Source organism: Sinocyclocheilus grahami, unplaced genomic scaffold (genome assembly GCF_001515645.1).
Source record: "Sinocyclocheilus grahami isolate Dianchi unplaced genomic scaffold, SAMN03320097.WGS_v1.1 scaffold881.1, whole genome shotgun sequence".
In the NCBI taxonomy this organism is placed as follows: domain Eukaryota; kingdom Metazoa; phylum Chordata; class Actinopteri; order Cypriniformes; family Cyprinidae; genus Sinocyclocheilus; species Sinocyclocheilus grahami.
In genome coordinates this window covers 106,552-120,867 of record NW_015506060.1, presented here as the reverse complement: position 1 = coordinate 120,867, position 14,316 = coordinate 106,552, and the positions used below count along the sequence as shown (strand labels likewise).

At 36.5% G+C, this 14,316-nt stretch overlaps 1 protein-coding gene across 1 annotated transcript in view; it reads right to left on the bottom strand.

The window, feature by feature from the left end:
• The window catches only part of LOC107563609 (estrogen-related receptor gamma-like), a 32,843-nt gene extending 18,533 nt beyond the window's left edge, over positions 1-14,310 (bottom strand). The window contains exon 1 of the mRNA XM_016248514.1: positions 14,087-14,310. Coding sequence (XP_016104000.1) covers positions 14,087-14,136 — 50 coding nt within the window. The 5' untranslated portion in view covers positions 14,137-14,310. The remainder of the gene's footprint in view (positions 1-14,086) is intronic.
• Positions 14,311-14,316: the final 6 nt, after the last annotated feature.

Sequence of the window (14,316 nt, the reverse complement as noted above, 5' to 3'; positions counted from 1 at the left end):
TTGCACCCTCAGATTCCTGATTTTCATAGTTGTATCTCGGCCAAATATTGTCCGATCCTAACAAACCATACATCAATGGAAAGCTTATGTATTCAGCTTTCAGATGATGTATACATCTCAATTTCAGAAAAATTGACCCTTATTACGTTTTTGGTTTTGTGGTCCAGGATCACAAATGCCTAAGTGCTGTTGGTGCCAATAAAGCTGCATTTAATATAAGATCAAAAGTACAATTAGGTGCAGTAAACGTGTTGCTCTACAGCACATTTCAGTGAAACTACCACACTCTTCCAACAAAATCCACACTGCAACCCAATTTACACAGCTCACGTGTAAGAATAGGGCTGAACAATAACAGTTAAACTGATTATTGGGATTATATTGTTAAAAAATTATAATGGCAATTATTAATTACGATTGTTGTCATTTGAGAAATGTATTTTTATATTGTTGCAATCACATAAGCAAACAAATCATGAGAACATCAACATAACATCTAAATGAGCTGGTTTTACTCAAGTCAAAAATAATATTATAAAACGGATAGTCCTTGATTCTGATTGGCTGAGCCGCGCTCGGCAACCACTTTGTAGCAACCACAACTGTTTCTGAGGCGCTACATTGTTTGGTGGAAGAATACTGTGTTTATTAATATCATTACACTTTATTTGCTCTGTTTTATTTTGTGAAACCTTACTACGTATATAACCGTTTTATAAAAGCAGTAACCCCCGTGAAGCTGTGGTTTACAGTGAATTTATAACAGCTAAGTGGGTTTTACTCTGCTTCACGTCGTACCTAACAACGCCCCTTAGCTGTTATAAATTCACTGTAAACCACAGCTTCTTGGGGCTAATTGCTTTATTTAACATCACTGATACCTTATACGTCAATTTATACATACAGTATAAAAAAAATGTTATGGGTTAAACAGGTAGAAATACTTCTTTAACCCTAATAGCTCTTCAGAAAAAAAAAAAAAGTTATAAAACACATTTTTATAAAAAAATAAATAAAAGTTTTAGTAAGGGAACGAAACTTTGCAAATTATGTACGACCCTCATAATACACACAATCATTTATTTATGTATTTGTTTGTTTGTTTCGAGGTCCAAAAGAGAGGTATACTTATTTAAACACAAATGCTACAGGTTTCATGTTCGGGTCATTTTGGACTCAGTATGCATGAAGTACCAACAGCTGTCAAAAATACTGTTTGTAAAATTATCTATACATTTATATTAATGAAATAAATGAATTCCGACAGTTTTTAATTAATAAAAAAGGGGTAAATGCAGTAATAACATGGTAATAACACAGTAACATTTAAAACTTATAGTAACTTATAGTATGGTTTTATTTGAAAAATATAAAATTATGACTGTTTTATAAAATGGCGATTCTTCAGACTGCAAAAACAGTCTATTTTGATTATATATGATAAATATAATACAGATACAGCTTTCATTTGAAAACCTGTAAAACCACAAAAAAAAGATAAAACCGTGAAATTCCTAATACTAATTCCACAATGTTTCGTTTTTTAAAAAACGACAACAATAAACATTGTATCGTGGCACAGAGGTTACAGAAACGCATTTACTCAGCAACCACAATCACAAACAATATAGTCAAGATCCATGTGCAGATTTACTACAGTTCATCGCTGTAGATTTAAGAGAAAAGCTCTGATTGGTGGATTTAAACTCTTGACATCTGGCAACCCCAGGCATTACAGCTATAGTGGAGGCTTGTTACCAGTGCAAGATAACAGCAATGCCAAATCAAACAATGTTTTCAGGATAAATAGCTAGTACAATATCACGGGCAATTATGCTTAATGCGAGATAAGCAGAAATAATGATTGCAATTAAAACATGATTCACTCTGCAGCCCTAAATAATGTTGTAATTTGAATATGGTCCTTTAAAATAACTATGAAGACAGACGTCACTCACACTTTTGCGACATCTGAATATTTACCTTCATGTTTATAGATGTTATGATTGTCATAGCAAATCAAAATGTTGTCCAATATTGTCGCAAACGGCATAACAATAATGCAGAAATCTGCTGAAAATTATTTGAGGCTGCAAGAATCAGAAGAAAGTTCAGCAACGCTTTATGTATAATGCATTATATAGGTATTCATAATGTACTCTGTAATGCATGATATCTTTCCATAAATAATTGTAACCCAAGTTAAAACACTTTACAATATTTGCAGATTCTGTGTTATATCTGAAAGTAGTTGTTTTTCGTGTGAATGCATTACAGATTATACTTACTAAAGGTGTGACAAAGAATAGATGAGCATTATAATGTATTATAACTGTGGTTAGAATTATTCACGTGAACATACAACATGCATTACGTGTCATAATTAATGCATTACAATACTTTTACAATGCATTATATGTGAAAGCTTGTGTTACAGCAAGATTCTGGTGGAATGAATAATTCCAAGCAAAGAAATCATCTTCTGAATGCTTCACATTTACAGGCACCACTGGTCACAAGCATGCACCGAATTGAAGACAAGCAGCTGAAATAGACAGAACGTGATTTATTTGACTCCAGCCTATAAATAATTAACGTTGCAGAGTGTCGCAGGGGTCATGATGGGGTTACACTCAGCTTTTTTAGCTGTGGAGTCCAGGGCCAGGAGTCCGATGGATTTGATAGCATTAATAAACCTGAGCTTTCCTTGATCGCACACAAATCATGTGGTCAGGCCAAACCTCTGACGGACGGCAGCCCTGCATGTCAGTCTCACCACTGTGCTGCCAACCAGCGTTATTTTACTATCCTTAAGATATAACTAGTGTTTGTGTTAATATTTAAATTGTATAATATAATATAATATCTATACATTCAATATAATTTATAACTTAATATTAATATAATAAAATATTAATATATTTATTTTAGTTTTAGGAATTTTGTTGTTTTTGTTATTTTTATTATCTTTTTATTTTATTAGATTGTATTTATTATTATTTTAGTTTTAATAATACATATTTTAGTATCTCAAGTTAAACTACATGAAAATGAGAAAGGTTGGTTTTAGTTTAACATGCATACACACATATACAGTATATATATATTATTATTATTATTTTTATTTTTTTTATTGAAGTTAAAATTAAAATTCGAACTCAACACTGTAAGTGAGCAGCGTGACTTGGCGAAACTGCTTTAGATGAAAGAGCAGCGAGAGCGCAGGCCTCCTTTAGACAGTCTGTTTCTCTGACTGATTTAATTGTAAGTGCGGGTGATGCTGGGTTCAAGGCCGGGGGGCGAAGGTCAACCTTATTTTCTCGCCCTGGTTTCCCGTGCCCATGGAGATGGGGTCAGCGTGTCAAATTAAATCTCATTGCAGCGTTTCACTGCCTCTTGTGTCATGTATATTCAACGCTGCGGCAGGTGCCACCACCTCTGGAAATTCATAGAAAGGTTAACAGCTAAAATAAATAATAAAAAATAGCTCCTTGTTAAAACACTGACCTTGTGGAAAAAAGGCCTGTGCCAGAGAGCGTGTGATGGCTGTGTCCCGAACGCTGCACAGAGACTCGCCGGATATCAGCGGAGGCTCGCCGAGCGCTACATAAAACACCTTCAGTGAGTAAATAAAGCTCGCTAGTCAGCGACTTGATGAAGAACCGCAGCTGAAGTCTGAGAATGATCTGACTGATGCAAGTAACACGCTTACTCAGCTCAGAATTACTAAAGAAATGAACGATCAGTTGTTTATCTAGGATTTGTTTTTGGTGGAGGTATGTGGAATATTTATCGCAAAACAAAGCATCTTCCTGGTTTTCGCATTTTTTAATTGACAGCATACAACTAAAATAACTGATGAAAGTGGTGACGCATCAAGTACAACTAAAATGTTTAGCATTATTTTCAGTTGCAACAGAAATGTGTGTAACTCTCTCAAAATACATATAGGGCCTAAAAAAAATAAATATGCATAAAATAGTATTTATTTACATATTTTTTTATAAACATTAAGCAGTTTTTCAGACAAAATGCATAATTTTGGCTTGGAAGAAAAGCTTAATGTTCCTATTGTTTTGAAATATTTATTAAATAATATTATCATACAATATATTTCATGTATATTAAATTATATGATATATTATGTCATTTATTTATTTATTAAAAACAAATGAATTCTGTATTTATTTAAAACATTGTTTTATTTCCTTTCTGATTTAATAATTCACATATCACAAGGTGGAAAGTACTAATATTCAATGTTATCTCTCAATAGACATGACCTCATAATAATTCTATAAGAATGAGTTTTAAAAGACTTAAAATAGTGTAGCGTGTCACACTACACTAGAACATCTTTCAATTTTTTTATTTTTATTTTGGGCAACATAAAATCACAGTCCGATGAAAGTGGTGATGCATCAAGTACAGCTCAAATGTTTAGTATTATTTTCTGTTGCAACAGAGATGTGTGTACCTCTCTCAAAATACATAATTGTGCATAAAAATATGCATAAAATAAATATTCTGTATATATTTATTCATATACGTTTTTATAAACATTAAGCTATTTTTCCTACAACATCAAAATACATAATTTTGCGGTGAGAGAAAAGCTTAATGTAATTCATGACAACCCCCATCTCATGTTTTCCCTTGCATTATAAAGTCATCTCTGTGGTTGAGGCCAGTGAAAGAGCAAGTAACGATCTCAACAACTAGTCTGACCGTCCAGCAGAAAAACTCCTCACTGAATGAATGAGACGCTGAGAGTGGAGAAAAAAGAGAAGGAGTGAAGAAAACAACAAGGTGAGAGGAGACAGATGGATATTGGGTGACGGTGCCCGGTTACTGCAGGAGGAGAGACCGGCCCGGCCCAATTAAACTCCTGGGCCAAGGATTAAATTTAGTCCGTCTGCCTCGCATCGCCTCTGCAGCCTTTATCAAACTAGCTCAGCCGCGACAACACCGCCAGCCTATAGCACGCGACGTCCCGCTGCAGGCCCAGAAACAGATCACATCTATCGATCCCCGGATGTGGGGGAGGAGAGACGCGCGCATCAGGTCTCTAACTAGCGCTCTCATGCTGTAGGAAACATCACACAGAACTGGCAGCCATTGGCCTGTTAGCCCTAGCAAACCCAATTCATGCTCAAAAATGACAGCTTGCTCAAATCAAAGTGAAATCAATGGAAAAACACCAAACTCCAGACTGGCCTCCCAATAACTTCAAGTAAATGTACACAGTGTTGGACAGTCACTAAGTAACAACACTCAACTGCATTGCTTTAGTAACAAGACACTTTTCAGACGAGCAGCAGCAAAGTGCGATAAAACACAACATCTCTGTTTTTTGTCACACTTTATAGACGTAAACTTGTCTTAACTGCATCATTTTAATGAATCGGTTTCATATTTCAATGAACTGCCTCAAAAATAAAAACAATTATTTATGAATGCATTTATTTTCTGTATACGTCTTTAGTTAAAAGCTGCTGTTCATCGTTACATTTCTGACTTAGTCAAATTTGTCACAGTATGTGTGTGTACTATAATAAATCAGGAAGAAAAAGGAAAAAACAAATGCTTATATAATTTAATTTTAATTTAACATAACAATAACATAGCAGAGTAAAATATGATAATAGAACAAAAAGAAAGGGTTTCTTTCCCCGGAATTAATAAATACATTCATTACATAATATATCATATAAAGTAATGTAAACAAACAAACAAAGAAATAAATAAATAAAAATAATCTCTCCCCAAAATAAAGGAAAAACAACATCAGGAAAAAAATATCTTAATGTTTACAAAAATGTATAAATAAATACAGAATATATTTAATGGATATTTAGTTTTCTAATATACAATATTTAAGCCAGTTTACCCCATATTTCCCCAAAGTGATGAGTTACACAAACATCTATTGCAACAGAAAAGAGAAGCTATTAAGTATTTCAGTGTGTGTGTGTGTGTGTGTGTAAATCTGATGATTATATATTTAAAAATATAGTGTCCAGTCGAATAGCTCTAATGTACTTTTTTGAGTGGTTTGTAGCTTCCCAAGTGATGCGGATTCAAAATAATGTGCACATATACTGTGTAATAAAGGAGTGCAAGTCAGGCAGTGTGACGAGTGCGGCGGTGAAAGAGTTAAGATGTAAAAGTGTGTGAGCCCAACGGTAAAGCTCCCTCTTGAATTGAACAGTTCATCATGTGAAAAAGTAGTTCATTCCTCGCGTGGAGCACACTTGGGAAGGTTTTTTTAAAATCGTTCCCCTTTTTTCCCTCTTTACACTAGAAATAATGCATATCCCTCATTTTTCTGCTAAATAATTAGCTGCCAAATCAAACAGGCTCCTAATGTAAGACACCGAGCCAGATGAGTATATGATTCATGTCGTCTGAACAAGACGTCTTATACTGTGTGTGTACGGCTTGACACATTTATTTGCACAAACACCCTCACGTATAAAGATAAACCATGAACGTCTATTTTCATACCGTCTTCAAGCCTGCAATTACATAATGCCGTAACAATCCTAAAGCATGAGACAGAAACATCAGATGACGTGAGTCCTGCATTATGAGATGCGTACGCCACTGAACGAGTCCATCAGCGTTACAGTAACGTGTGTGAATTACAGCTGACGCAATGCACGAAATCACACGCTCATCTTCAACACAAATCTCCAACACACCAACATATGCATGCATCTTCCCTCGTAAGCAACTCAGAAAATCGGATATTTAAATAAGATTCTCAACCTTTCCTAAATTAACTTGGGAGAAATTACATTAAGCTAACAAAATTAATAATATTATGATTATATTAGAAATTCTATAGCAGTTTCTGCACGTGTTCTGTAGAGAGGCTGGGTGATAAAGTTTATATGTATATACATTTTCACTTATATGAACTTATACACCAATGCATAATAATGTGCAAGAATAGCCACTTTTATTTTTAACTTGACATGCTGACACTTCAGTGACCAAACTGAATCAACTGATTCATTTAGATGGACAGTTCAATGCACTTTTACTTATTTAACCTTGCTACAAAAGAGAGTTAGCCACATAACTAGTTCAAATAACCTCTGTTTGGCTGCGATCTCACATTTTTGAGGTAGACGTGTTTGAGTAAATGTCAGTTACACTCAAATCAAATTACACTTATGTCATACTCTAATACAGAGAAGTTAATACCAAAAGTGTTAAACTAATAGCTCGTTCCTTTTCGAAACAGTGTCATTATTAGACTCCTCCCTGTAAACCAGTGCTACCGTACTTTAATGAACTGCATTTGTTCACAGCTTTGCACCAAATCCAACAGAATCAGCACCAAAGCAGCTGTACAAGGAATTTTTACAAGGCATGTGACAATGCGATACGTGCGACGTATTCGTAATGAGACTCATTTATAAATCTGTTGTCAACGAGACGAAGCATTGAAGTCTTCCTGCGCGTTTCCGCCAAAATAAAAGTTGAGAAAAAGCAAGAACTCTATCAACATTCATAAATGTTAGTATTGTAATTTTACTGTTAATAAAATAAAAAGTAAGACAATAATAATGATACTAATTACAACAGCTCTGTTAATACATTTATTATAACATACACATATATAGCATTCAAATTAGGATCTGTAATATTTTCTAATGTTTTAAAAGAAGTCTCTTTTGCTCAGCAAGGCTGCGTTTAATTGTACAGTAAAAATGCATGCCTGATTCAAGAAGGGGGTCTGATGGCCAAAAAATATTATTTTACCAACTTATTAATTTTAAGTTAAATTGTGTTGGTATAGTGTCTGCTAGAATGTTAAAAATGTTCAGTGTTAAATATTTTTCAATTGTTGTTTTGTAATTGATTTGTTCTTTGAAAAGCAAGACAAAACAGTAAAAAGAACATTTTGGCTATTTAATTTATGCAATGGTGAAAACAAAATTGGTAAAATACATGGGGGAAAAAACTCGAAAAACCGTGTTCGGTATTCGGCCCAGTGTTTCATTTTATTCGGTTTTGGCCAAGAATTTTCATTTCGGTGCATCGCTACAAATAAAGATTTCCATGTCATCTGACTGCAGCTCACCTTCATGAACGCAGCAGATTTCCATTGTAATGTCCTCTGACGATCTGAGAGCGTTCACAGGTCAACACGAGAGCAGACGCTGAATAACAGACTCTGATTCACATGACGCAGATATCATCACCTGCACACCGAATTAAAGTAGATGATGAAAAGTACATGAATACAGAAACACGCGAAACGGTATGCAGTTAGAATCGCAAAATAAATGATCTTATCAACTTTGTATCTCCTTGTTTTGTCGTGTGTACAGTGAACAGTATTTTGAGACCAGCTGGTAATATTAGACAGATGTCAACATGCAACGGTTGAGTGACGGAAGCATGCTCTAAAACACTTGTGTGTTAACAATAGACTTACTATTTAACTCTCACTATTTCTATCTTGCTGAGTGCAGTCAAGCACTGTAAATGTGAATATGTAAACACTGACACTTGGATTGACAAACAACTAGCAACACATCAGAATAACACCATTTAAGATAGCACTACTACTTTAAAGGTGAATTGTGCCTTTCTGCAGCAAAACTGAATTGCCAGTCAAACAGTAAGCCCCGCCCCCAAACTCACGTCATTGGTTGAATAAGAAGTTGACATGTCGGGCTTCTCAAACAAACAGATCATTCGCAATGTCTCACTCTTCAGGTGAAACTATTTGAACATAAACTACCATTTAAAAGTCTGGGGCCGGTAAGATTTAAAAAATAAGAAAAATGTATGTTTTACTCAGCAAGGACACTTTAAATTGATCAAACGTGTAAGTAAAGACATGTATAAAGCTACAAAAGATTTCCGTTTCAAATAAATGCTGTTCTTTTGAACTTTCTGTTCATCTGAGAATCCTGAAAAATAAAGTGCATCAAGGTTTCCACAAAAAATATTGTGCAGCACGACTGTTTTCAACATTGATAATAATCAGAAATGTTTCTCGAGCAGCAGATCAGCATATTATACTGATTTCTGAAGATCATGTGACACTGAAGACTGGAGTAATGATGCTGGAAATAGAGCTGCGCATCTCAGAAATACATTATAGTTTAACAGAGATTCACATAGAAAGCAGTTGTTTTAAATTGTAATAATATTTCAGAATTTTTACTGTATTTTTGATCAAATAACTGCAGCCTCGGTGAGCAGAAGAGACTTCTTTCAAAAACATTTGATCATTTTACAGACCCCAAACTTTGATATAAAATACTTTTGTTTTATTAATAGATATGCATGCAAACCAAGCGCGCAGGGACAGAAGATCCGGTCTCAAACTACAGAATCCTAAAAGACTCGCTGGGTATCTCACACACCTGTAGCGACATAATTTCCTTTCCTAAATCCCGCCCAGTTCCTGCCAGCAGTGCAGGTAATGACTGTGTCTCGGGACGCAGCACACTCTGGCTGTCAGCTGGAATCAGAGCCGCAACGGTGACAGACCGTTTCTATATTGATTTCATAAATAAACAGAGCTAACCATCGATCCTAATGTTATTTTGCATTTCAATTACTGCTCAGAAACATAACCTTCAAACGACTGGCCGCTCAATACCAATACCATTCTCTGATAAACGCCTGCGTGCCGCCCCGCGGACATTCGGCCTCACGTTTTTTTCTCCCCTCTTCTCCAAAGTGTAAATTAGCGGATTTAGCATTTTCCCCCTGCAACATTTGATTACCGAGCAAATCAGGACGTGGCGCTCGGATTATTTACTCTCAGTGCGTGGGATTGATGCAAATAGAGAGCAAGTGCCGCGGACGGGCCGCACGTTAGCGATGTGAGATGCATATTTGCATTCCATTGCATGTGCAGCTTTACATGTGACCCGGGTTATAATAGATAACTAAAACAAAACAACAAAAATAAAATATATACATATATAAAAAAATATATATATAATTAATCTATTAAAAAATATAAAAACCTAACTTATTTTATTTCAGCTAGTTGCCAAAGCAAATTTCTCATTTTCATTTAGTTTAGGTTGATTTACTAAAATAACTAAAATTTAAATAAAAATGAATACAAACTATATAGACCTATTTTTAAAAAAAAGACAAAAACACACAACAGAAACCCTTAACTAAAATGAGATGAAGACTGAAAATATAAAAAAATGAAAACTAATTTAAAACAAATGCTGTGATATTGCTTAAATACAGTAGATTTCAAAAAGTAAATGTTTTAATTGGAAAAGTTTTTAATGGTGATTTTAAAAGACTGCAACTTTGTAAATATCTTTGTAAAACTGTCATGCTAAAGTTAGTATTTGTTACAGACAAGCCCTGCTGTCAATAGCATCGCTGCTTCCTCTGTGGTCTCCTCTGAGTGTGTGTGTGTGTGTGCGTGTGTGGTTTATGAGGACACACATTTGTATAATAACATAGGTATGACAACGAGAAGGTGCATTATGAGGACATTTTCAGTGTCCCCGTAATTCAAAAGGTTTATAAATAATTCAGAATGAGTTTTTTTGAAAATCTAAAAATGCAGAAAGTCTCCTGTGAGGGGTAGGTTTAGGGGTAGGGTTGGTGTAGGGCAATAGAATATACGGTCTGTACAGTATAAAAACCATTACGCCTATGGAGAGTCCCCATAAACCATAAAAACAAACCTGTGTGTGTGTGTGTGTGTGTGTGCGTTGTGTGTGTGAGACCCCCCATGTGGCATGCATTGGAGGGCCATTATCCTCAGCATACTAACGGAGCTGGGTTTATTTTTAAACTCGCTGTCACGGCGTGGCCAGGATGCCAAGGTTACCTGGGTGAGAACTGGGGGACGGATGGGCGATGTCGGACGGCTCGGTCACAGCCGCAGGGTGTGAGAGCGCTGAAAGTGACCCTACCGTCAAGACACGCGGAGACCACAGCGCTCGCACTACAACACAGCCCTTCTGTCTCAATACACATTCACTTTGGGAATTTACACATGCATTATTCAGAAATTTGCCATTCTTTTATTGTTTGACAGCTACATCACACACTACACTCAAGGTTGCAATAGGGTGTTTTCACATCGATGCCATAGTAGAACCATTTTTGGTTTCTCAAAGAGCCTTTAATAAACAAGCAGTTCATTTTCTAATAATATAAAGAACGTTTTTCTATTATAAAGAAGCTTCAGTGCAATGGAACGCTTCCACGGATGTTAAACATATTAATACTGTCTCCTGATATACAGTTGTTATAATGCAAGCTTATGATGCCTAAAACAAGCAGGTTAGAGAGAGTTAGAGGTGTTAGAGTGTGATATATGCACAGATGACAAATATAGAGCACCAAAGACCCTCAGCAGAGCATGTGTCGATAATAAACACGCAATGGAAAGATCGCAGGTGAGTGACGCGCTGCATGTGCATATAAAAACATTACTCTGCGCTCACCAAAAACAATCCCCCGCTGGTACCCAGAGCCTGTGTGTTTGTTTGAAAGACCATGCGGCGAATCGAGAAGCGTGCTCATTTTGGCCAAAGGTCAGCTGGCCGGCGAAGGGCTCGCAGAAAGAATCGAAACCCTCTCCAGAGCTCATGAATATGTGGGCTGACCACAGCCATGGATCTGTGTGAGTAATGTTTTCTGAAACCAAATTACTGTAAGCTGATCCCATCTGGATAGTGTCAGAGCCGGCCGCTTTGGTTACCCGCGATAGCATCTCCTCACAGACAGCAAAAATCTGATTAACCCAACAGCACTGAAACACTTGCTCAAAGACCGCCGAGCTTTTAACTTAAGATGCACTAATGCAATTCCCACAGCTGCTTTTTTCCGAACCTAATGCGATAAAACGGAAGAGGGAAAACGGAAACGCCGGAGATACGCGCTTTATGCGCTCGATCCGCCAACTCGGTAATGAAGTCAAACAATCGTTCAATTGAATTTGTCTGGCCGTGCTTATGGAGGTTTTCTGCATACGAAAGTAATCCAGCTGTCATCCCGACCGAGAGCCTGAAATGAGGCCGCAGTGAGCGAGAATACGTCTAGTCAGTGTTCGCCCCGGGTCATATTGAATATCCCAGCTGAGTAAAGAAGACGTCAAAGTGACCGGCTGCATCGCCACGTTTCCGAATGCCTCGGATCTACACATGAATACTGAAGCATGCAGCATGCAGTTTACAAACAAAAGCAGCATCAATCTCAGCACACGTGCCAGTAAACATTAACCGGTGGCATTTCGATGTGAATCCAGAGCTGCAGTGCATCTGAGGACAGTGTGTGTGACACACACTCACTTCACACACATGCAGTGTCCGTCAGTAAATGAACAGCAGCCGTAATCACACACAGCCAGCCGCTGACAATACTCTCCGTGTTCGTTTTATAATGTAAAACACACATTTTATCGAATCACTTCAACAACATTTGTTGAAATATTTTAGGAAATGCTTCAACTAACTAAAACCAAACAAAGTGGATTTTTTACTAAAACAAATAAACATATAGATGCACAATAAGGCCAGTCAAAAACCTAAAGCAGGTTCCTCTATTAGACAAAAAAACACTCTATATTAATAATAACATTTAAATGCATCAGCAGACTTCATAATGAAAAAAAAGTAATTTATTATTTCTTATGCAAAGAGATTAAGAGATATAATTATATCATCTTTACACATTTATGTATCAAAATAATTTGATACAGTAGGTCAAATAAAAGTGTAATATGATGGTGTTTAAGTAACAAACCAGCAGTGACGGTCAAATTTATGAGACGCATATTTAATGACAGACAAATAAATAAAGAAAAATATTTTGTATCTTTTAAGCATTTTAAAAACTCTTCATAAAGCACTAAATGAAGTATTACTAAAGAAAATCTCACTGTAGTTTTACACTATTTCAGATTGTACATTTTCAGTGGAGAGAGTCATTTGCACAAAACGAGTTGCTTAATAAAAACATGAATTTTAAATATAAATGAGACTAAGTAATTCTAAATAAAGGTTTTCGGATGGCAAACGCGATGTGGAAATGCATGCGTCAGAGCTCTTTTGAACCTTTGTAATCCGTCTTAGTGTAAAACTACAGCTAAGCTTTCAAAATGTATGTTTAGGGTGACTAAAGTGTGCAGAGTGTAATCTAGTCTAATTTACCCAAAACACACAGACAGTCTGCATTCGACCCATTTCATTATGTCAGAGCTGCTGGTGTGACACCTTACTGAGAGTAAATGAAAAAATCCATATCCAGAAATCCATCAATGGATCAACACACATTGTACTTTTTATTGATAAAGTTTTAAATTAGAACTGTTTTAGTTACTGTTAAATGCTGTTTTAAGAACAGATGACCGTTCTTGGCAATACATCATTTAAAATCCTTGAGTAGAATTACTGTTAATTACCCTTAATGTTTCTGTTTCATAAAAAAAAAATTCAAATGCAAAATAAAGATGTGCCTTAAGATAATCAGGAGAAAAGTGTTTCATGCAGAATTATAAAAAAAAAAGAATAAAAAAAAGAAAGTCAAAGCAGCTTCATTTCGGTAAAAAATAAAACTAAATCTTCTGTAAGTTGCATCTTCTTGGTCTTTATAAAGCGAGCACATTATTCCACAGCCTGGCGCGAGCTGTGATCTCAGCCGGCCCCCGGGACACTTGGACCCCTTCAGCCGCTCCTCTGGGGCCACTCCACCACCCAAAAGACCTCTCTCATTTATTTAATAAACAAGCATCTGTCCTGTGCCTTTCGTCCCACCTGAACCCTTAAGACTTGTTTGCAAACACAAATGCTCACGCAACACACTACAAGAAACAAACAACCTATTAAAGCAGAAGGGTAAAAAAGTGTCTCTAAACCTCACTCTGCTGACATGAGGACCATACATTTGTGTGGAAAGCAACACGGCATCCATGCAGATGAAAACGCATCTATCACAGCAGCAGAAAGTTCAGCCAGTGCAAGAAAACTGTACTATCGACCTAAACAGACATGCAAAGAAGCAGAAAAACAGACACAGACACTGAAAACAGGCAGCAATGTTAGTGCATGAAAGAGGACGATGCACCTACTGGTTATGATAGCTGAGAGGATCAGGGATGCAAAGTTCGGAAATGTCCATCAGCCCAGTTTTAGCATTCCAGGAGGAAGAGAAGAAGGTAAGAGGAGACGCCGGACACTCGCCTCTCCCCCCAAAACCACGAGCGAGCACCTTCAGAAAAGTTGCGGCGAAAAGCCCCTCCAGCAGCGCAGCCCACCTCCAGCTCAGGTATGTGTGTGTGTGTGTGTGTGTGTGTGTGTG